At 36.2% G+C, this 24,579-nt stretch overlaps 1 protein-coding gene across 3 annotated transcripts in view; it reads left to right on the plus strand.

Moving 5' to 3' along the window:
• The first annotated feature begins 11,925 nt into the window (after positions 1 to 11,925).
• Positions 11,926 to 24,579, plus strand: part of ABCB1 (ATP binding cassette subfamily B member 1) — an 84,692-nt gene continuing 72,038 nt past the window's right edge. For 2 of the 3 annotated variants that reach the window (XM_037510590.2, XM_037510575.2), the window contains exons 1-3: positions 11,926 to 12,072; positions 12,601 to 12,671; positions 17,053 to 17,101. In XM_037510590.2, coding sequence (XP_037366487.1) covers positions 12,607 to 12,671; positions 17,053 to 17,101 — 114 coding nt within the window. In that variant the 5' untranslated portion in view covers positions 11,926 to 12,072; positions 12,601 to 12,606. The other variant, XM_037510584.2, reaches the window with a different exon arrangement.

The following is a 24,579-nucleotide window of genomic DNA, read 5'->3' on the forward strand; positions in this document are numbered from 1 at the left end:
TCACCAGAGCCAGAGCAGGAAGCAGAGCAGGAAGAAGGACTGAAGTACACTGCTGAGGGGTGCAGCGGGCGGCAGGAGAGGTCTGCACCATGTGGGACCCTCCTCCGGTGGCCTGGGAGCAGCCGGGGATCGAACCGGCGCCGCAGAGGCTGCGGGCAGCTTCACAACCCAGCGCTCAACTGCTGCGCCACCAGGGAGGCCCAATATACTTACTTTAAAAAAAATTTTTCAATCTACCTGCCCTCACCACCAAATATAAGTTCTACTGGCCAGAGTTTTCTGCTTGTTTTGATCATGAGTGTATGCCAAGAATCTAGACTAGCACATGACATAACTCTGTTCTCAATATTGTTGAATGAATGAATGAATGAGTGAATTCCTAATACAAACTTGAAATGAAACATTCTCTAATTTAAGCTACAACTTTAGAAACAGATCAAACAAAGTATGCATTGTCTAAGTAGATTTGTCTTTTGAAATAATACAAGCCTTTAAAAAAAAAAAAAGTGAGAGAACATCAGTCCTTTGAACTGAGTTGACCTTGTTCCCAGGAGAGAGTTCATTTAAGATTAGGCATGTTCAAAGTCAATGAATCATAAAGCAATTAAAAACTGAAAAGGAAATAACCTTTTTTATGATCTCTGCAAATTCAAAAACTACATAGAGTGATGTTGTTATTATGATGTTAGGAACTCCTCAGTGTTAAAGTCTGAGGGCAAAAGGTTTCACTATAAAGTAAGAAAATGATTAAATGGATATATATACAAGGATCGAGCCAATCAAATAAGTATTGAAGCTTAAAGAAATTTACCTTCAGTAATAATCTTCAGAATAAATTTACTAAGCATATAAGAAAACTGCACTTAATACTTTACAGCCATAGTTTATATTTTACTGAAATTTCTCTCAATTAAGTTCCTCACTAGTTTCAGTAATAACAACAGAACAACAGAAATAAACTTTCAGGAATTCAGCAAACTTCTTTACATTTACTGAGTCATTTTACAAATGAATTTCACTTGCACAGAGAATAAATAAAGTTCAATATCAAAGACAAACTTTAGGATGTACCTTAAAAGCAGACTATAGATCTGGGTCATTTCAGCAGGGGCTGGGGAGAGAGAGGGAGAGGAGAAAAGCAGGGAGAGGGAATACAATGGACTATGGTGGAGGACTATCATGCTTTGGTTGTGGGAAAATTATAGGGACCACCCCTGAGAGAAGAAATCCTAGATTGTGAAAAAATAAAGAGGTAAAATTAAACAAATAAAAAAGAAAAGCTTTAAAAATAGTCTAATATCAAATAACCAAGACTTAAACTCAATTTAGTGCTAAAGCTTATGTTCTTCACTGCAATGCTAAGTTGTCTCTTGTTTCAGAAGCTTAAATTTATCAGTAAAAGGCAAAATTTGCTACTATTGAGGACACTCAAAGCCTATTTCAATAGATTCTGAAGACAAAATCAAAAATAGAAAGTTAAAACTACTTTATTTTGTGAGGACATTGAAATTGATTCATAGTATTTACTTTGAGAAGAACAGTGGGCATTTTAGGCACAACGGTCTGTTTGTAAAAACAAAATAATCACTTGTATAGTAAAATGATGTTAATGATTTTCACCCTTGAAAACATAAATACACACAATTTCAGGGACTTTGGGCCTATTTATCTTAGTTTTGTCCATATCTAGCAGACTATCTGCCACATAGTTAGTGCTCAGTATAAATGATTTGTAAAGAAAAGAACAATCAAAAAAGAAAGAATTTCTCCAGCTAAGCCATCTATATTTGTTTGGCTATGCTTTAAAAATGTGAAATTATGTTGTTAATGGGAATTTTTCCAAGTCCATTCAACAGCAGAAATTGAATACTGTCTATACTGTGCTTTGTATTAGTCAGTAACTATACAGCATAAAAAAGGGGACCAGATTCCTACTCTCATTAACCACTCTTCAGAGGAATTACAATAAAGTCATTATTTTGCCTTCCTTCCTCTTTATTATCTTTCTCAGATAGAGAAATGCGATGGCTAGACAGGAAAAGAATTCCAGGCTTTTGATCTCCATGACTCCAAGGTTGAAATGGAAGTAGAAAGTGGATAAAATGTACCCAAGTTACACAGACAGATGACAAAACCAAAGCCAGAATCCAGTTAATTCAATCTACCATATTTTCTTATCACTTAAAGTCCATTTCCCTCTACTGTACCTCTTTCTTTCCTTAGAAACATACAGAAGAAAATTTTCAGAAATATTAGTATTTTTGAAGTAAAGTAGAATCCTGGGAGTTTGCCATGTTGTTTGTTTTCGCCAGTTCATTTTGTTCTTCACTAAAAGTGACTTAGCACCTTAGCAAACAAAACACAAATCGCATTGAGAAACAGATAAAAATACCCTGAATCCTGGACTTTTTCTTATCCCTTCCCCACACTTGTACAAACTTCATTTTTTTTTAATTGCAAAAGTAATGCACTTTTAAAACAGGAAATTTAAAATATACATAATAGTTTAAAGAACTCACTTAACTTTCAACACTAAAAAATAACCACTCTTCATATTTGAAGATGTCTCTTTCTAAATATAACAACAATTAACTTGCTCTACATAGTGAATATCAAGCTGTCACAATTTCCGCCTGCCCTTTTTCCTTGCACATTAATACATTTTTCCAATGCTACTACAAACTCTTTGTCAGCATATTTTTATTATACTTTTTTTTTAACATTTATTTATTTATACAAGCACTGGGTACAGTCAGAAGCGCGGGAGGGTGAGAGACTTCACCAGAGCCAGAGCAAACTGACCAAACACACCGCTGAGGGGAGCAGCGGGTGGCAGGAGAGGTCTGCGCGCCATGTGGGACCCTCGCCTGTGGCCGGGGATAGAGCCAGCGCTGCAGAGGCTGCGGGCAGCTTTGCAACCCAGCGCTCAACCGCTGCGCCATGGGGGAGGCCCTATTATACTTTCTGTAAATGAATGCATTGTAAGTTACTTAGTCTTTCATATATGGTTAATGATTTAGGTCATTTTATTTGCACTGTTATCAGCAAAAGCAGCATAGAACATCTTTGTTCCTTAATTTTACTAAAGATATTTCTTTAGGCCAGATTTCCTTAAACTGAATTGGTGAGTCAAACGTCTTAGACTTCTTTAAGGTATATATTGCTACCATGCTTCCTTTTCTGTTTTAGAATTTCGACCTCTCATATACTTCACTTCACTTATGTGAACACTTGATAGTCTCATTTTAAAGAATGGTATTTTAATTTGCTTTCCTTTGTTAGTCAGAACAAACACTTCATTCTACCTTTCCTGATCAATGTAATATTGTCTTTTTTTGTGTGTGTGTGGGACCCTCGCTGGTGGGCGGGGAACGAACCGGCGCTGCAGAGGCTGTGGGCAGCCTCGCAGCCTAGCGCTCAACCGCTGCGCCACCAGGGGAGGCCCTGTAATATTGCCTTTTATGTGATATTTGCCTATTTGTGTCTTTTGCCCACTTACATTTGGGTCTTTGAATTTTCTAATCCATTTAAATGAACTATTTACATATTAAGAATTTTAAGTTGTTATATTTATAATGAGTGGCTATTTTTTAGTTGTTGCCTTCAAATTTGAATTTATTCAAGGTAATTTTTATGTTCTTTTTAGATTTATTTAAAACAATATTTTTGCATATTATTATTTAATTTCAATATCTGTCACTAGTCCTTTCCAGTTACACTTTTACTGTCCAGTTCTTATTATTTATTTCTTCTTATTTATTTCTTATTTATTCATTTCTTATTATTTATTTCTATTTATTTAGTTCTTATTATTTAGTTCTTATTTATTTCTTTATTAGTTCTTCTTATTTATTTTATTTAGTATTCATCTTTGTTAGGATAGCTGGGTAATAAACCATGTGCTCAATATCAAACACATTACAAATCTTACCTGATTTACTCTTTCAAAATTTCGAAAGGGATTTTTTTATACAGAATCCCAAATTCTGTTACTATCTTCATTTTAACAGTGTAGAAATGAAGACTTTTATAAAGGTTGAGTGACTTGCCTAAAGCCAATCAGCTGATAAATCATTGTAGGGGGCAGGACAGACACAGTGCAGGTTTTCTGATCCAGCAGACCGGGTAAAGGAGGAGTCAGAGTCCTCAGTGGCTTTTGCAGGTCTTTTATTTAGATTTACCCAGCATATGGCCGGCAAGGGTGCTGGGGGGCGGGGAGGCTGGCAATCCTCACTCTATCTTGGCTCTTGGTTTCTCTCTGCCTCTCTTCTTCTCTCGGCTTGCGTTGGTTCTTGGCTTCTGCTGGCGCCACATGCGCCGCCCTTATAAACGTAGTCTCTCAGCCCAGGTGTACCCACTTCAGGTGCCCGCTATCAGGCACACATTTGGGACCACAGGGTTCCCTCATCTATCCTAATGGCGGGAGGGTAGAAGAGCCTGATACTTTTACTTTACCCTACAATGATGTTAGAAATTCAAGCTCCTCTGTGCCTCACTTCTTTCTCATAATTCTTGATCTTATCTGCATTAATTTTGTAATTCATTATGAAAATGTTTTTACACATTACAGTAGATTAAATAGAGGTCAATGATGTGGAGGGATGATTTTCTAATGGAGGTGTAAGGATGCTACTGGTGGCTAATAGGGTTTATAGAACTTTCAAGGGACCCTATGGTAACTGAGGCAGTTAGCCTACTAATCTAACGTCTATAAAGCTGTCTATGATATCAGATATTAATATTTTCAACAAACATTTATTGAAACTTATTTTGTGTACATTTCTGTAATACTAAAATATAAAAATAAACTCCTGCTCATATAAAACAGTAATAAATACCAAATGAGAGGTAGAGATAAATGAGCAGTAGGATTGGGCAGGTGTAAAAGAAAAATCACTCCTGGATAGTGTAGATAGAGAAGGGTTCAGAAGAGGAAAATTTGGGTTTTTAAAAATTTGCCATGGAGTTAACACATGGCTAATTGTAGGGTAAATAATTTTCAGGTTTTTCTGCCCTCCAACCATTAGGATTGCATGCCAGATGGTGGGCACCTGCATTTGTTACGTTGTTATAAGTTGTGTTGTTTACTTCTGTGGGGCACGGAAGCAGTATTAAGATATTGGCCGACAGAAGCAGAGGCAGGAGAGCAGCAAGAGCAAGAAGAGGAGAAAGAAGAGGAGAACAAACGCTTGAAGAAGAGAAAGAATGCTGGAAGACAGAGAGAAGCCAAGAGTGAAGACTTTGCCAGGGGCATGCAGGTCTGCCAGCCTCCTGGCCCCCCAGCACCCCTGCATGCCGTGTAGCTGGTTGCTGCACTACATGTAAAACGTTCAATAAAAGCCTAAGAAAGCCACCGAGGGCTCCAGGACTCCTTTACCTGGTCTGCTCGAATCATGGAAAACCTACTCTGTGCCTATCCTGCCACTACACTAAGTTACTTGGTTTTAAATTTATTCAACTTACTACCTTTTAACTAGATCAACTTACCATTTAAATGCTGTAGCACTGGCTAGCTGATGTCAAAAAAAATAACTTCCTTGAAGAGGAAAATAGTTACAATATTTTGGAGATGATAACAGTTACTATATAATAATACATAAAGTCTATTTTCTTTTGTTTGTTTGCTTTTTACCTTTTTAAGTGTATGTGTGATAAAAAGCATTCTGAAGTAATCCAACATGAGCTCAGGGAAGTCAATGACCCCTGTCAAGACAGTCACACATCCTTTATACATAGAAAACAATTACACATAAATGGGTGGAGAGTATATGGATCTGTTATTGTTGTTGGCTCAGCTAAGTCATTTGTCTTGCTCTTTGGACTGGAAATCTTAAATATATACTTTTTCTGGCTCAGGTCAATTAAGTTCATCAATGTGAGTTTTCATTTCATCTTTCAGAATACTGAGCCTTCAATTCAGACTCAGATAAAATAACTAGAGGAGCTGGGAAAAGTAGGATAAATGAATTACTGGAGAGATCAGGGCCAGAAACAGACAGGATTTACAAAAGGGTCATGGGGAGAAACTTCTGGAAAATGAAAAACTCCCCTCTTAGGTTAATGGAGGAAGTAGGGGGGAAATATGATAAATAAATTTTAAGAAGCGTTTAGGAAAAAGGTATAAAAGGCTGAGCCAACCAGGATGTGAACATCTGTTTGACTATGCAACCAGAAAGCCTGTAAATTCTTCATAATACATTTTTAGTGAAAGCTTGTTGTTTGATAGAATCACAATGCATTTTTCTAATGATGACAGAATTAAAAACTTGTAAAAAAATTCACACTGAAGAACTATATTAATGACACACAGAAATTAAAAAACAAGAAATCGAAATTTTTTTAATTCTTTGCATATTGTTTAATAGGCAATAAAACAAAGAAGTAATGATAGTAGCTAAAACACTGGCCATCTTTCCATGTCTAATAACTAATATTTCAATGCTTTGCAAGAAACTCAGTGTTTATGGAACTTATTCAGTAAATACTCTTTACATTTATGATTGCATCATTTGGTAGACCTTTGCATATTAATTTAGCTTGAGGTAGGGTAGGAAGGTATGTTTCAGAGGAGGTTAATGTTATTTTCAATGGTAAATAGGTTTAAAGAAAATAAGGCAATTAGTTTCATAGTAGTATTTATGAAATTTCTATCACTGGAGAACCACTGTACTATCATACAAGCAAATAGAAAATCAAAGCACCCAGTAACTGTCTGGGCAGCAGAACTTCTACAAATGAAATAACCCACAATATCCCTGAAGGAAGACTATAATACTTAAATAATCTATCTATAATTTAGCACAATTATTTGGCATATAACAAGTCATTTGGTAAATGTGGAATAAATATAGTTGGCCCTTTACATCTATAGGTTATGTACCCACAAATTCAATCAACCATGGATAGAAACTATCTGCTATATATTAAACCTGTGATGATTGCACCTGTACTGAACATGCTCAAATGTCTTATCATTACACCCTAAACAAAACAGTGTAATAATTATTTTTATAACATTCACACTGTAATCCATTACATTGTAATAAGTAATGGAGAGATGATTTAAAGGGAGATGTATGGAAGTCATACACAAAACATGTCATTTTATATAAGGGTCTTGGTTTAAGTATGGTGGTCCTAGAACCAATTCCTGTGTGGATACCAATGAGTTTCTACTCAATATATTGACTGAACTGAAGTTCAGATTTGTGGAGAAACATCCCTGTAAGTTCAAATAATTAAAAAAAAAAATCAATTGCCTAAAATTAAGAACATTCCACCTTAGAACCAAAAGCGTTTATATGATGTTATATTTAGTTCGCACTTTCTGGAGTTAACATGCTAATTATTTTTTTTCATTCTTTCACTCAACATGCATTTATTGAGCATTTATTGTGTGGAAACGCTGTTTATAGGTGTTTTCAGTAAAATATCATGACATTTTAGTATATAAATCATGCTGTATAACTAACTTAAAGTAAGAGAGTTTTAGGCAGAGGTAGTGGTAAGTGCAAATGTCCTGAGGTAGGCACATGCTAAGATGTTCTACAAATGGAAGGCTGGTAGACTAGAACAGAATTAAAGAGGAAAGAGTAATGGGAAATGAGGTCAGAGATAAGAGGGGCCAGATCATATAGGGACTTGGGAAGGAACTTAGATTTTACTCTGAGCTAGAGAGAAGCCACAGGTGATGATAGAATTCGAAATTATTTATGCTTAACAATAGAACTTGGGGTTAGCAGAGTGGAGATACACTGCACTCTGTAAGAGGTGTAAGGGTAGACACAGATAAACCAGTTTTGAAATTATTGCAATATTTGTGTGATAGATGTCCAAAGAAATGGTAATAAAGTGGTAATGAAGGTGTGACATGTATTTGTTCATTTTCGTTATTATTTAGGTATTTCTCTTTTCCCCTCTATTACTCTGTTGAAATTAATGGAAAATAAAGAAATGTAGCTACATCTGAGGACTGAAAAATGCCAAGAAAGAGCAAAACTAGCATGAGAGGGGGGAATTATTACTATTATAAAGGAATTGTTGAGTGGTTAGGTAATTTCAGGCACTTTAAAAGCCTCTTAGATACACAAATCACTTAATCTTGCATTAACAGTCTGAGGTACCATTATTATCTCCTCTTTGACAAAGAGATAACAGAAGGAAGAGAAAAATAAACTTTTCAAACCCAGGTAGCAAAACGGTATTTGTACAGGATAAAGTGCAGTAGGAACACAAGTCTTGAGAATTGGGAGAGTACAGATTAGTTAGTGAAAGGACTACTGGCCAGTGGAGGATAGGAAGGTGCAGAATTATGGGAAAGCATATTTCAAAAGGAAAAATAGTTGTTTGAGTAATTAGGTGTGAGTGTAAAGTCTTGGAGAGGAACTGCTTGTGTTTCACCGGAAACTGCGTAGTCCATCTGTTACATGTAGGATAGCAGGTAGCAATGTGAAACAAGTCAAAAGTCTTTAAACAGTCAAGGATTGTGACTTAGAAGTAGCAAGCACTGTCTGATGCTTAAGTTCCTCATATTTTCATATGAGCTTATCCATATTTTCATGTGGGTGGAGAAAAAAAAAACTCAGCAAAATGTATTCAAACAACATGAAACCATCCACCAAAAAACTGATACACTTTACAGTGTTTATTGCAGCACTTTTATAATAACTAGGATAAGGAAGCATCTGAGTGCCCACTGATAGATGATTGGATCAAGAGGATAGGGTATGTCCACACTATGGAATACTATTTAACCATAAGGAAAGATGAAATGCAGTCATTTACAGCAAAATGGAGGAAGATGGAGGGAATTATGTGCAGTAAAGCAAGTCAGAATGACAAAAATCAACACTGGATATTTACATAATGGACAATTTGACAAAGTAAAATATTTACAAAAACTAGCAGATGTTAACACAGTGTGAGCTCTGAGGTTAAGGGGGGAGTGAGGAAGAGATGAGGGGATATAAGAAATGGTGGTGGGCAAACAAATTGTGGAATCTATTTTTCTAAAAAGAAACTGCAAATTGCATGAGTTTATCTTTTTTTTGATTGCTGAGTAATATTCCATTGTGTATATGTACCATATCTTCTTGATCCAGTCATCTATTTTTGGGCATTTGGGTTGTTTCCATAGCTTAGCTATTGTAAATAGTGCTGCTATAAACATAGCGGTGCAGGTGCCCCTTTGAATTAATATTTCTGTGTCCTTTGGGTAAATACCTAGGAGTGGAATTGCTGGATGATATGGAAGCTCCATCTTTAGCAGGTTGAGGAATCTCCACACAACTTTCCATAGTAGTTGGGCCAGTTTGTACTCCCACCAGCAGTGAAGGAGAGTTCCTTTTGCTCCACATCCTTGCCAACATTTGTTGTAGCTAGTTTTTTAATATGTGCCATTCTCACTGGATGGGGCTGGAAGGGATCATGCTCAGCAAAATAAGCCAGAAAGAAAAAGAAAAATACCATATGGTCTCACTCATAGCAGGAATTTAGAAAACATAAATAAGGGACCAGGAAAAAGACTAATTATAATAAAGTAAAAATCAAAATCAACAAGCAACTATAAACCAGAGACACACTGGGCTGGGGGGAGGGGGAGGAGAGGAGGGACTAGGGTCAAAATAAGGGGAGTGGGAATTGTATGGGAAATATAACCAAGATGAAAATGCATATTGTGCAAAAATGAAAAATGATGTAAAAATATATATAAACAAAATAAATTAAAAAAAATCAAACCAAAAAACAAAAAAGAAACTTAAATATGACAGCAGAATTGAGGCTACCACAGATGGAGGGAGGATAGGGGTGATAGCAAAGAAGAGAGGGGGGGTCCAATGGTCTAGGGTAAAGGACTATGGGTGCCTTGGTGGTGGGTGTGGTGTGCTGAAATACATTGGTAGCTTTCCCTTCAATTATTTAGAAGTGATTACTTGAGAGGTAATTAAGATCTGCTACCTGGAAACAATATATTGTTCAAACTCATCAAATTTTCACTTGTTATCACACAATCTTAAAATTCATATCCATTTTTGGATATTATTTGTATTTATTAGATTCATATGATCTTAAAATTTCCCAGTGATATATCTAAAAATTCTGTTTCCTAAATTATCAAAACATAATATATTTTTAATTTCATGTCACATCTAAATGATGTATAGTGCTTCCAGGTATCAAAATAACCTGCATTGTTTTAGGGAGGATTTAAGTCAGTTTAAAGGATACACAAAATATAACAAGATCCCATAAACTAAAGGTGGGGCAAAGTAAAACAAAAATGGGAACAGGGGCCAGAGGTATGAATTAGATGAAAAATGAATGACACCATGATTAAAGTGTATATATTTGCCTCAGGGGGACCACAGGGTTGGTGGTAAGCCTTGAAGCAGCAAATCCATACTGCACTCACACATACCCAGTTAGCATAGTGTGAAAATTAGTGGCCTTTTAGAAAGTCTAATTATCAGCAGTAAAGAAAAACTTGATTGTATGACTAAGAAAAATTAAGGCAAGGAAAATTTGGGATAAAGTATAGAAAAAAATATGGCTCTGAAGTATGAGTTATTTAAAGAAAGTAGGGAAAATACACTATAACATAAAAGAATAAAGGATTTTTCTCTTTTAACCTTGAGCAGTGAGCTGAGAAATAACAGAGATAAGTCAGAGCATGCAGACTAAATAGACAAAAACATCTATTTCCCCTAAGTTTATAAAAAGTATGAAAAGCTGTGATGTGAGTTAGCACTGCTTTATGATTATGAATTGTGAAGACTACCTGTTTTTCACCAACTTGAATAAAATGGAGAAGAAAAATACTAAATGGTAGCAGTCAATGCAGAATGAAATTGCAACCACTGAAGTAATAATCTAAAATACCCTATGCTTACTGTAATAATTGGAATTAAAATGTAAGATTTTTTACAATGCTTTGGGAAAAACACGGGCATTGAGCTGATGGCTAAAACTGAAATATCACTTTTACTTTTAAATATCAATCCTAAGTAGTATTGACTTTTAAATACTGTTTCTACCTTGAAATGTTCATTTTGACTTACATAACCAGAAATCTTTCTATTTTCTTCCATTTATCTTCAAATAAAAAATGAGCAGGTAATCCTCAAAAAATGTCAAATATACAGAAGACTGCAGAAAAACATCACCTGATTTTTTAAAAGTGCTGCTAAGAAGTGAAGTTTAACTCAACAGTAATAGTCCCCCCCATTGTATCAGTGGTTTCAGCTACCCGGGGTCAACTGCAGTCCAAAAATATTATGCACAAGATATTGTGAGAGGGCAGAGGGGAAGAGAAAGAGAGGGTGAAAGAGCACCCTACTCACACACATTTTCTTACTGTATATATTGTTATATAATTATTGTATTTTACTAGTTACCATTGTTAATCTCTTACTGTGGCCAATTAGAAATTAAACTTTGTTATAGGTACGTATGTATGAAAAAAAAAACAAACAAACAGTATACCCGGGACTTGATATTATCCTGGGTTTCAGGCATCCACTGCGAGTCTTGAAAAGGAGAGCAGGAGGTTGTTTTAAAGGGCATTAAATGTGATGCCAAAGAAAGTTTCCATTATCTACTTCAGACTCAGCGTGCCAAGTGTATACCTATACATTTATACACACATATTTTACGGATATGGAGACTTAAGTAGGACATGTAGGGACTTAACTCTTGATTTCTCAGTCTACGATGATTCAGCTCATACTCATTCTTCCACTTGCCCTTTTGCTGAAGGGCAACAGAAGCCAGGACATTCCTCCTGGAAACTCAACCTGTTTCGTAACTGGTCCTGCAATCAGCACTTAATGGAGCGGGGCTGGAGCAAACCCGAGCGGTCAGCTGATTGGCCGGGCAGGCGCGCCCCAGGGTGTGCGCTGCGCGCCCGCACCTCATTCGCGTCGCCGCAGGCAGCGAGGGCTCATTGCCACAGCGGCTCCTCCGGCTCAAAAGAGATCGAAGCCGCGGGCGACGTCCTGCTGGTCTTTCCTTTAAAAGTTTGAATCTCTTCTTCTAAAATCCACTTCTTGGTGGACATTTGAGGGAAAGCCAGAGGTAGGGGCGCGCCAGGCTGGGACTGTTTGGGGACAGTTCTCACGCAGGGTCGGACTCAAGTTTTGAGTTTGGTCCCGGGGGAAGAAGGGCTTGGCAGGGAGAACCGGGGGAGAGTCTCTTTGGTAAGTCCTTGGGGTTCAAGTCCGGTGAGAACTGAGTCACTCGGGGAGTTCCCAGAACCCCCCCGCCTCTAGAATTTTCCGCTCTAGTACTGAATTTTGCTGCCTTGAGCGGGTAGAGCGGGTAGAATCCAGGCAACCGGCTTCTGAGCCCGAGGGCGGGTGGACGGAGGAAGCATCTTCTGCGGCGAGAGGAACTTTGAGCTGGAGCCGCCGTGACGGGAGCAAAGTCCTGAAGGCGCGCCTCTCCTGCAGCTCTGCACGCGAGGGCAGACCCAGGGCGCCTGGAGCCGGAGCCGCTGGGGCATCTGCGCGGTCCTCCCCTGCCCCCTGGCCCCGCGCGGGCGAACTGCCTCACCTCTGCTTCCTGCGGGTCAAGCATCTGGCTGATCGACTGGTTTCTCCTCAGGTCACCATGGAACTTGAAGGAGGCCGCAATGAAAGCGCAGAGAAGAAGTTGTTGCAAATGGGCAAAAAAAGGTAGCCAGTTGGTTTTACTTTCGTATTTTACAAGCTTGAAAGATTTGGGCCATTTGGCTCCAGCTCTGGAATAAGTGTAGAAGTTATTGATGATTTTATTCTTAATCGCAAGAGGTTGCTCTGTGGAAATTCGCTGGCTGAGTTGAGCACAGCATTTACGTCTTCTCTCTACCTTGGTTAGCTTCTAGTTCAATTTTATTCGCCTCAGACAGACCGGTGCTCACGTCCTTTTCTGTGTTTTTTAATGTTGTGGTTTACAAAAGAAGTTTGAGCGCCTAAGAGCCTGAACACAGTGCTGCTTGATCTCTGCTCTGTGGTAGGTCTCTTCCTTCTGGTCAAACAGCAACATAAACATTGTATGTTTGTGACATGGGAGATGGAACAGAAGGCCCTAACCACGTTTATGTGTTATTATTATTTTTTTTAATTAATGAGGATCTCACTCATGCAGAGAGAAATTCTGAAAAGAAGGCTGCATTTCTGAAAAAGCCAACATGGTGGGCAATTTACTGATTATATCCAGAATGGACAGAGTGTCCACATGAGTAAATCACTATTATAAGGCCACATCTACACAGGAAAATGTAAACTTTCCCCAATAGGTTCATTGTTAGTAGTAAATTATTATATTAATTGTAAGATAAAAAAAATTAGTGCATGTATTAATATAAGCAGAAGTCATGCATCTCAGTGCAAGAGAAAAGAAATGTAAATGTGAACATCAAATAATTTTTTAAGAAATGTTAACTTTGAAATGGAGACTTCAATATAAAATCATGATTTAAAAAAATAATTTCTGTACCCTGAAGGGGACAGTAGCACTAAACTCACTTCATGCCAGATCTTGATTTCTAAATGCCATTCCTCACTAAAAGGAATACACATCCTATAGAGAAATGGCTAATTCTAACCTCCCCCGGGACCAGGAAAATACAGTATCTTGCGATATTGGGGGGTGGGGGGGAGTAAGTGGGGTTAAATGGAATTGTCCAAGAGGATACAGGAGTTAGATTAAGGAGCTAACTGACCAAGTTAGGAACAATTTGAACATCAAAAAGAACAATGACAGCACTAGATGTGAACGACTGAAATGAGTAAAATCCATAAATCCTTAATAAAATACTGAAAGGAGAAAAACTAAAAGGGTGGGAGAGGTAGAGAGAATAACGGAATGTTCTTTTGCAGAAAAATGTCAGCTGTCATTTTGGATCCTTCGTTATAATTGCTTCAGGCAAAGAATGTTGCTGAATCCTAAACTATTCAAAGAAAAGTTACATCTGAGAATTATTCACAATTCTTACTAATTAGAAAAAGGAAATTGTGCTTTTCCAGTCGAGTAATTTTATTTTATTTTTTTTTTTTTTATTTTTTTTTTTTTTAATAGAGGCATGTTTTATTTATTTATTTATTTGATGGTTTGTTTATACATGCACTGGGTACAGTCAGAAGCACGGGAGGGTGAGAGAATTCACCAGAGCCAGAGTGGGGAGCAGAGCAGGCAGAAGAACCGAAGTAGACTGCTGAGGGGAGCAGCGGGCGGCAGGAGAGGTCTGCGCGCCATGTGGGACCCTCCTCTGGTGGCCGGGGAGCAGCCGGGGATCGAACCGGCACCGCAGAGGCTGCGGGCAGCTTCGCAACCCAGCGCTCAACCGCTGCGCCACTGGGGAGGCCCCCAGTCGAGTAATTTTATAGTTAGCATCACTGGCCTGGGCTGTTAGTGACAGGACACCACCGAGGAAGTATATTTGCAGAAAGAAACATTTAGTCTGATTCAGTCACCCTTCTAGACTGATGTCAAATGGGAATGTAATGTGGGCCATATTAATAAGTTTTGGTTTTTCTTAGTAGCAACATATAAAAAGTCAAACAAGTGAAATTAATTTTGAAAACGTATTTTGTGGAAGCCAGTATATCTAAAATATTATTTTTACATGTATTTGAAATTATAATGAAATAGTTTACATTCTCTTTTTCAAACTAAGCCTTAAAATTTGCTTTGTGTTTTATGCTTACTGCCCATCTCAATTTGGACTCATTTTGAAACAGACTTATCCAATATGGGGGACATTTTGTAAAAGATCTGTTTTTTCAAAAAATCAACTGGGAGGGGGGTGGGAAACAGGGTAATGGTGGGAAACAGAAGACTTCTAGGTTAGAAAAAGAGACTACAGACAAAACCACAAATGTAATGTGTGAACCGTGATTATATCAAAGTTCAAAAAAAGGACAAACCTATAGAAAACATTCTTGTAAAATTTGAATGTGGATTAAATATTAGATATCAAAATTGCTATTTTCTTGGCTATTTTTATAATGGTAGCGAAAAGGATTCAGCAAAATATTAACAATGATAGTATGTGCTTCCTTGCATAGGTAAAGAAAATATGGTAAAAATGTTAATTGTTGAATCTAAGTGAATTTTATGTGGATAATCATTACTATTCTTTGACTTTTTCTGTTTATTTGAAACTTTTCATAATAAAAAAAAACTTCTTATAAACAAAAAGAAAAAAGACTTTGTAAAGTACAAGTTAGATATTTTCCTTCCTTTTAATTTTTTAAAAATTTAAAAACATAAGAACTATGTTCTTATGACACAAACGCTAAGATATTGGAATAAGAGTTACTGGGGGTATGTGGAGGTAAAGAAATTTATTTAAGCCTGCACTTTTCTTCATTTTATTATTGATTTTTCTTATCATGGCCTACGGACTTTTTTTCAAATCCGAAAAAAAAAAATTAGCTTAGTCCTTCTTATTAAACTTCTTATTAAACATTGGTTTTAATTTTTTTCTTATGAAGTTATATGTGTAATTTGGAATTGTAAAAAAATACATGACTACTAGTAGGTATAATTCTTGGATAAAAGTACCATTTAGAATATCTGTATTTGTAAACATTTTTCACTGAAATTCTATTTGATGAGTGACATGCCTTTTTTTTAAGCACTGTGTTGGAAGCTGATGGAGATTGGTGGGTAATCTAGTTGAGAGTCATTTCCTTGCAGTTCAATGTCTCAGAAGTCTGAATATTTTGTTTAGGGGATGGACTTTTTAGTTTAAATCTTGGCCTTGTTATTGTTGTGTGACCTTGGACAAGTTAGTTAACTCTTCTCAGTTTTCTTATCTCTAAAAGAAGGTAAAAATGTGCCTGATTTACAGAGATTAAGATTAAATCAAATCATGTACAGGAAGTGTTTACTTAGCCAGTCCCTAGAACCATTTAAATTCTCCAGAGTAGCAGCAGTTTTAGAGAATGAAAAAATAAATAACTTAAAGCTAAAACTCAATTGTGTATGACTGTTTTTCTGCTCTCATTCTGGTTCCAGGGATATCGAAACCATGTCTTTACTGGGAATAGGGTGGGACCATATGTGAAGAGGCATGTTTGTGTATTTTGTGTGTTTTTAATTCCATCTAACAAAGTCAAATATGGAGTAAACCCTGGATTTCTTTTTAGAAGTTCCTTCAACTCTTTGACCTTGCTTAGTTAAAAAAAAAAAAAAGAACAAAGACAAAACGAACTTACTTTTTAACTTGAAAATCTGTGTAAAAATAGTGCAGTTCTTCTCTGAAATACGTTTTCTTTTGTTCATGTGAAAATATAGATGCAGAGGTTGGTTATGGTTAGTTTGCTTTCATGCCCTAGGTGGTAGTTATATAAAAATGGAAAACAGGTTGTAGAGTTGAAATCATTTGAATCTGGGCTCAAAATAATTGACCTTATGCCTGAGAACAGCTTTTTGACAGTTTATACACCATCTTTTCTAGATTATATTCATTTCCTTAATGGTCCGTTTAGGGCTCCAGACATCCCTTCTGAATTAGATTTGCCCAGAGACAATTTAATTACTTTTTTTTTTTTGGTTAGTTTTTACTGTGCATCTGATGGCCATTATTCTCCATTAGTAAAGGGAACAACTATGAGTAATAAGTATGTAGTAGATAGATAGAATATTGCTAGCGTTACTCAGATGATAATTAAGGAGATCGATTTTGAAGAGCATAAATTATTTTCTAATTTAAATAAAAAGAAAGGGGTTTTTTAGTACTATTTTTTTTTCTAATTGTAAAAGTTGAGTATGTATTCATTCACAATAGAAAATTAGGAAATACTGAAAACACAATAAAGAAAATATTTTGATAGAACTCTCAATACCCATATATGACCATATATGTACATTTTCTAAGCTACATGTAAGTATATTTATATTTAAACTTCATAAATGAGATCATACTAATAACCTGCTTTTTTATTGAATAATGTATTATAGACTTGTTTCTTTGTCTTGTTATTAAATATAAGCTCTATGTTGATTTGTTCATTTTAATATGTATGTAATTTTTAAACTTTTGAGTAATTCAATTGCTATGTTTTTCAGTAAAAAAGATAAGGAAGAAAAGAAACCAACTGTCAGTACATTGGCAATGGTGAGTTTCAATTTGTTCACTATTCCTAATGCTTTGGGAATTTGAATTATCTAAAAAAGAGATTTTTTATCTGGTGTCATATTTTCTTGTACAACAGTATAATGGTGAGGTAAAATGAATTAGTTTGATTTAGCTTGTTTTCAGGGGAATGCCAATTACATTTCCCATATAAATTGAATCTTTTTTACTTAGATCTCACTATTCTCCTAACTAGTTTTGTTGCCAGTGAGCTGTTATCCATAAAAGTGCTTCTGCCAGTGATGGCTTCAGCCATCCTAATGGAAGAAGTAAACTCTATAAAATGTAACTTAAAAGGGCACAGTGTTTTAATTGCCAGTGGCTCTGAACTCCTGGCAGGTTTGAAGTCAAAGACCCAGGCGTTCATATAATAAAAAGTTAGCAATAGATAATTTATTACTATCACTTAGGATATGTCATTATTCCTCTGTGCTGACTAATGGAAATCTAGAATTAGAAAACCTTAATATAATCCTTTTAATATTATTCTTTATCTCATTTTCTGGTTGCGTGGTGGTTGCAAGAAAAACTTAGAAATTTTTCTTTAATCACTGTTGGAATTAGATAGAGATTTTATAGGTATGGCTGGTTGATGGTATCTATCTAGATTCTGCTTTTTCTCTAAGAGTGCAGACTAAGGTAAACTGTGGCTATGGAAACTAAAATTCTACCGCACCAATTAAATCTTGCACTGTACAGTTTATAATAACATATCAGACATTTTTTTAAATGTGGGGGGAAGAGATCCATGTAAAATGGATAGTAGTAAATAGTATGTAAAAATAGTATTGATGGAGGGGTGTGGGAGGAACACTTGTCTGACATTTACATTGAGAACTGTGTAGATATCTTATGTAATCTTTAGCTCCCTGCAGGATAGTTGCTTTGGCTATAGTATTTTCTTTTGTCTTATCTCCATTGTCTTTGGAATTTGGGGGAGATGAGACTATACTGTTGGGTCATTCTTAGACTGCTTGAGTAACCAAGTGACAGTTTTTGTTTGTCTTATATTTCATTCTTATGTTCTTATATTGAAAGAAGTTTTTATGTTAAAGCAGGATTTATTCCCAAGACTTAATATTAATTCTGTATTTTGAGACCAAAACACTTCATCTTTTGTTATTTTTGTAGCTTAAATTTTTATTTTTACTTTTATTTTTAGTTGTCTTGACCCATGTTTAAAAACTTTGTGAGCCATTTTTAAAATCCAGAAATTTTACGTAAAATCTGGATTTGTGACTTTTTTAAAGGGGAAATCTGGCAAAAATTGTCAAGAGCCAAGTATGAAATACTGATTTTACAACACCAGAACACTTCATTTTTGTCTGTTTTTTACCCATGACATTTCTGACATGTGCGGGTTTTTACATACCAAGCAATTCTCCAATTCTCTGCAGACACCAATGCAGTGTCTTATAAATAACAGTGTCCAGCTGAGACCAAAAAACTCATGTGTAGGAGGTATCCAAAAACCCCAAATGTGATGATTTATTAGGAGAATCATAGAACTCAGCTTGCCATCACATTCATGGCTAAGAATTCTTACAACAAAGGGATACAAAGCAAAATCAGCAATAGAAGAAGGCACATAGGAAATCCTGGAAAAACCAGATACAAGCTCCTAGACTCCTCTCCTGGTGGAATTACAACTAATTCCCTTAGCAACAAGTGTGACAATATGAGTGAAATGCTATCCTATAGAGAAACTGTCTGGAGACTTGGGACATCAGACTTTTACTCTGAGCTGGTCATGTAGCCACGGCCTATACTAAAAGTCCAGACTCTCACAGGAAGGCAGGTGGTTAGCATGAACACATTACATAGTTTGGCCACTTTTATCAGTTAGGATGTTGGTAACCCTCCCAAAATCCAAGTTCTAGATGCCAGCCAGTGGCTAACCTTGAAGGCAGATCTTTCTTAAACATAGTAGTTTCAGACTTGCAGTGTTAACTGTTTTCTGCATGCCACCCCTGTTAACTTATTTCTACGATGAGACTTTTTAGTGTCTGTGAGAAAGTGATCAAAGAAGATAAGAAGTAGATTCAAAATTTTCTACTGGCCTTTATATTATCTGTATCAAGCCTTGTTTCAATGTAGTCAGAAACACAAAAGTAGAATAAAACCTGAAGCAAGTGAGAAAATGGGACAAATGGAAATAAGGGCAGGAAAAATATAGTTAGACTGCAGTTTCTTTACAAAGCACTCCTTAAAGATGATGCCATCTTGGAAGGTTTGTGCCCTGAGCTTTTTTTTTTTTTTTTTTTTTTTGTACTTTAATGAAACATTGCTTCTTTTCTAACAGATAATAAAATAAAGTGCTTCTTATATATCAAGTATTTGTTAAGTACTCCATGTGTATTATTTATCTTAATCTTCACAGTTACTCTGTGAGGTAGGAACTTGGATTATCCTTTTGCACCACATAAAGAAACAGACTCAGACAAGCACTGCATTTAAAGTCTCAGAGCCAGATAACTAGTAGGAAGACAGACCTAGAATTTTCCCAAGATCTGTGTAGAGTAGAGCCAGAGCTTTAATCATTTATATTTATGATTGGTTAAACTTTTATTTGCCTGTTATTGAAGAGTCATTTGTTGATGCTCTTATCTTCTGACCACCTGGTCATTCCTCAGCATTGAAGACTTTATTACCTGACTCAGTATCCCTCCCTTTCCACCCCTGGTGCTCCCACTATCTTGGTTGACTTTTATGGTGTTATATGGGAATGACTCTTTGACCTTCACACATGCAATAATCTTTACTTCTCTTCCACCCCAGTCATACACTTATACACCCACATCCTGGTTGTTGTTATTTGAAACTGCTCTGCCACCAGAGTCACTAACTCAAGGAGCCAGCTTGAATTAGCTTGTATTGGAGAATTGATTTCTCTCTTCAGTCTACTCACTATTCTTTCTGGATCTTTAGTCTACAGACCCATCTGTTTTCCATCATTCCCCCTCTTACTTTCATTTTAATCCAGCTTAGAGTAGTAACCATCATTTTCATTATTCTCTTACCCAAACAATAAACTCCCTTCCATCTGTCATTTGTCCCACATAGCCCAGGCAAAATCAGCTATCAGCTTTCTTATTGCCCGAATCCCCACATCTCATTGGTGCTGGAGGAAAACCTCACAATACGGTGTTATCCCTCACAGAAATCTTACTCTACTTTTTCTCACTGACTGGGTTTCTACTCCCTATCTTCTTGGTTTGAGACCTGTCCTTTTATTTCACAAATAACATGGAAGCCACTTGACAGATGTTCTTCATTTCTTTTCTCCCCATCTATGAACATACCTGTACCTGGATGAGTTCCCTCTTCTCTCTCCTTTTACAACAGAGGAAGCATCTGGTTTTTAAAACAAATCACTAGTTCATTTTCTGTTTCCCATATCCTCTGTCTTCTCAAGGACCTTATTTTGTTGTTATCATTATTTCTTCTGTATCTTCAATCTCAGTCTCTCAACTGGGTCCTTTCCATTGATATTTACATTAACACCTTAATTAATTTCATTGACACTTTCCTTAAAGCCATGTTCTTCTAGCTTGCTTCACTCAAAGGAGTGGCCTTCGTTTCAGTTTCACGTGGCCCTCATCATTCAGCTTCATCTTGACAAATAACAACATCCAGGATGTGAGCGTATGAGTGTCTTTGCTACTCACTAAATTCAAGGGAAATATTTTGATTCTCTATCTTTATAAAGCCCTTAATCCTGCCCACTTATATTTGTTTCTGGGATGCAATAGTCTGATAAATTTCCTCCTAGTCCTTTGTTTGTTTTTTTAACTTTTCCTTGCTTCATCTTTGCCTGTGAGGTTCTTCAACCTCTATCCCAGGAGTCAGTATTGGTGTTGGTATCTTTCTAATGTCACACAGACATATCCCATTTTTTTCCATGCAAAATCCCTTTCTCATTTGAGTTTAATCTTGAACAGTTATAGTATCTTATTGGTTTTCAGTCATATCCTCAACCAATTTTCAGTTACTTTTGCTCCTCCATTGAGGATTCTGACATCTGATAGTTTCTACTTCATCCACTGATGCACTCATTAGTCTTTTTGGTAGCCATATTAATGAATCCTGTCACTCTGACTTCTTACTTCAGTCATCATTTCACCTATTAGTGACTCTAGCTCCTCTGGATTCTTCTCTCAAGGATCCCAGTGATTGAATTGGGCCCACTTCATTAACTCAGGATATTCTCTTCTTCTTAAGCTCCTTAACATCTATGAAGTCCCTTTTACCATTAAGGAAATATGTTGATAGCTTTCTGAAATGAGGATATGGACATGTTGGGAGGGGGCTTTATTCTGTCTGCCATACCTGGTCAAGAATTTGCTCTTTCAACCACTCTTTACTCTTAGTCCCTCTCCTCTACTTTTTGCTCTTGTAGAAATTATTTTACCCATTATAGCCACATCAGATCACTTCACTTCCTTAAAATCTTTTAATGCCTTTTCTTCACACTTATATGGGCAGCTTAGAGTAGAACACAGACTCCCTCCTGTCGTTATAAACTGACCTTTGTCTCATTTCTGACTTTACTGCAAACACGCATATTATCTTGTTTATATACTGCAGGTTATTTTCCTTGACACTGCTCTTGCCACAGTGGATATTTGGTTTGCTCCTTGAGACACTCCAAGTTAAGAGTCACCCCAGGATCTTTGCATTTGCTCTATCCAGCCTGGTATACTGTGATCCCAGAGCATCACATAACTATCGTTTCTGTTACTAAGATCTCAACTCAGAATGTTGCCTGACCAGCCAGTCTAAGCCAGCTGATGCTGAATGTTACTGTGACACATCACCCTGTGTGAGATTTCTTTTGAGCTCTGCCATCATGTGATTTCTTGTTTATATGTTTGTCTTCTTTCTGAATGTAAGCTCTGAGAGGATAGGATTTTTTTGTGTTTTCTTTACTATATTTCCACTTCCCTAGAACAGTGCCCAGAAATTTGATATGTGCTTAGATTTTTTAATGCATGTTGAATATATCAATTCCCTCTTTTACTATCTGCACTAGAATGTAAGCTTTATGAGAACAGGTTGTTCATCTTATTTCCCGTTGTCACTCACTTGTAACTAGGAACATGCCTGATCCTATTATTAAAAAAATAATTATTTTTAGAGTGTTGAATGAATGAATGCACTGATTTACTAACTGCCCTGTCCAACCCAGGCACTATGGTATATATAGAAATGGCCACTCTTTAGTCTATTAAATATTACCTAAGCTATACTCCTGTCAGCACCTTCCCCTTTGCCCTGGGAAGCCCAACCCTAGGCGTTCAGTGCTGATTGGCTGTCCTTCTGTGTGCTTGTTGCTCACCCCCTCCTTTCCCTCTAGCATCTAACCATTTTCCATTTTATTTTCTTTAAGGGAATCCAGTTTTAATTAGTTTATACCTCTGTTTTACATTGATGTGTTACAACTTATTTGTTGTATTACAACCTTTTATTTACTCTGCTTGTTCCTTCAGTGTAAGTTCATGAAACATCTTTTTAATTTTCACATTTCCAAAACTAATAACACTACCTACTTATTATTATATTGTGTGTTTAGTAAAATAAGTCTCATATTTATCCTGTTTAGTTATGTGAGGCTTACTGTTTCTATGCATGTTTTCCTTTTATAAATAAAGAAGCTGAGATGCAAGGGTATTAAAGAATTTTCCCCAAAATTCACCTTACTAATAAGTGACTAAGGTCTGATTTTTTTTAATTTTAAAATTTTTTTTACATCATTGTTCATTTTTAAACAATATTTGCTTCCCCTCCACCCCCTCAGGTGTAGTCCCCATAGAGTTTCCTTCACCACTGCACCCATGCACCATCATGAGGTCTGATATTTTACTGAGGCTTTTGTCTACTCAACATTATGCTACTACTTTCCTCAAATCTTCTCACCACTTTCTCTCCAGAAATCAATTTGGCATCATTTTACAAAGAAATGTGAGATTCTAAACTCTCCCAATATTTTGTCTTTATTTTTGGAAATTTGCTTTTATCTGTGCTCACTCTTACTCTTTCTAGCCTGATATAAAGAGCTATTTGCCAGTTTGAGAACTATCCTCTTTTTACAAAGTTTGTTATGAAAACTACCAAACATATAGAAAGGTAGACTAGTAAGATCTATGCTCATATACCCATTATCCATATCTATTAACTAACATTTTATTGCGCATTTCACCTAAAATTACAAATTTCCTATTTTACATATAACTGTTTACCTCTTTCAGAAATTTTCCTATGAAACAAAATTTTTCTAGAATATATAATATAATCAATCATTTTTAACAGAGTAAACAGTACTTCTTTGATATTATATAATGCTCAGTTTATATTTAAAGTTTTTTACTTATTTTCAAAAATGTCTTTTATAGTTGACTTCTTCAAAACAGGGTCCAGTCATGATAATATTTGGATATAGCATCTGCTGAGTCTAGAATTGTTTTTCTTTTTAAATGATATCGACATGTCCTAAAGGTTTTACTACTTGCCCTGTAGCATGCTTTACATTCTGAACTATTTTTATTGTTTCCTTAAGGTATCATTTAACTTATCTTTCCATATCTTGCATTTTTCCTGTGCTGAAAGATAGGGCTAAAGTTTTGTTACATTCATGTCAAATGTTTTTGGTAAGATAATTAAATAGGGATGCTGTGTACTTCATGTCTCATCACACATCGGGAAAATCAAATGTCAGGGTATTCCAATTTTTATGATACTAAGTTTGATCACTAATTAAAAATCAGATCCTTCCATTTAGCGGGATCTTGGAGGCATCATGGGATATTTTGTTTCATCTAATATAGCATCCACTGATGTTACCTTGCCTGAGGTTTTTGAAATAATAATTTTCTTTATTCTCCGTTTCATCATTTCATCTCAGTTTCCTTCTTGTATTTTCACTAATTGTTTCTTTGATTGACTTATCTATAAATATTTTTTTATTTAAATTTTATTTTTATATTCCCCATACAATTACAACCCCCTTATTTTAACCCCATACCTTCCTTTCCCCGCCCCTCCCCCCATAGAGTGTATCTGGTTCATAGTTGTTTGTTGATTTTGATATTTTCTTTCTTATAGTTATTCTAATGACTTATCTATAAATATTAATAGCTAAGTATTGATTAACTAGTCCTCCTTGACATTGCATCTCCCTCTAGTAACCATCTTCTCTTCCTATTTTTGCCCCAAGATCATCAAAAGGGCAATTAGCATGTTATCTCTATTACTTCATCTCCAAATTATTATTAAGCCCACTCACTCTCGACCTCTTCCTATTTAATCTAACACTCCCATGACTTCTGCTATATAAGATAGTATTGCAAAACTTTCCGCAAAGTCTGAATTCTCTCCATCTACTTACTGAATAGCTCTTCTAAGGATGGAAATTCAAATAGGACTAAATGAGGTTTCTCTACCCTCTTTCCCTTTTTACCCCC

The sequence above is a fragment of the Talpa occidentalis genome, unplaced genomic scaffold (assembly GCF_014898055.3).
Source record: "Talpa occidentalis isolate TD23 unplaced genomic scaffold, MPIMG_talOcc4v2.1, whole genome shotgun sequence".
NCBI lineage: Eukaryota > Metazoa > Chordata > Mammalia > Eulipotyphla > Talpidae > Talpa > Talpa occidentalis.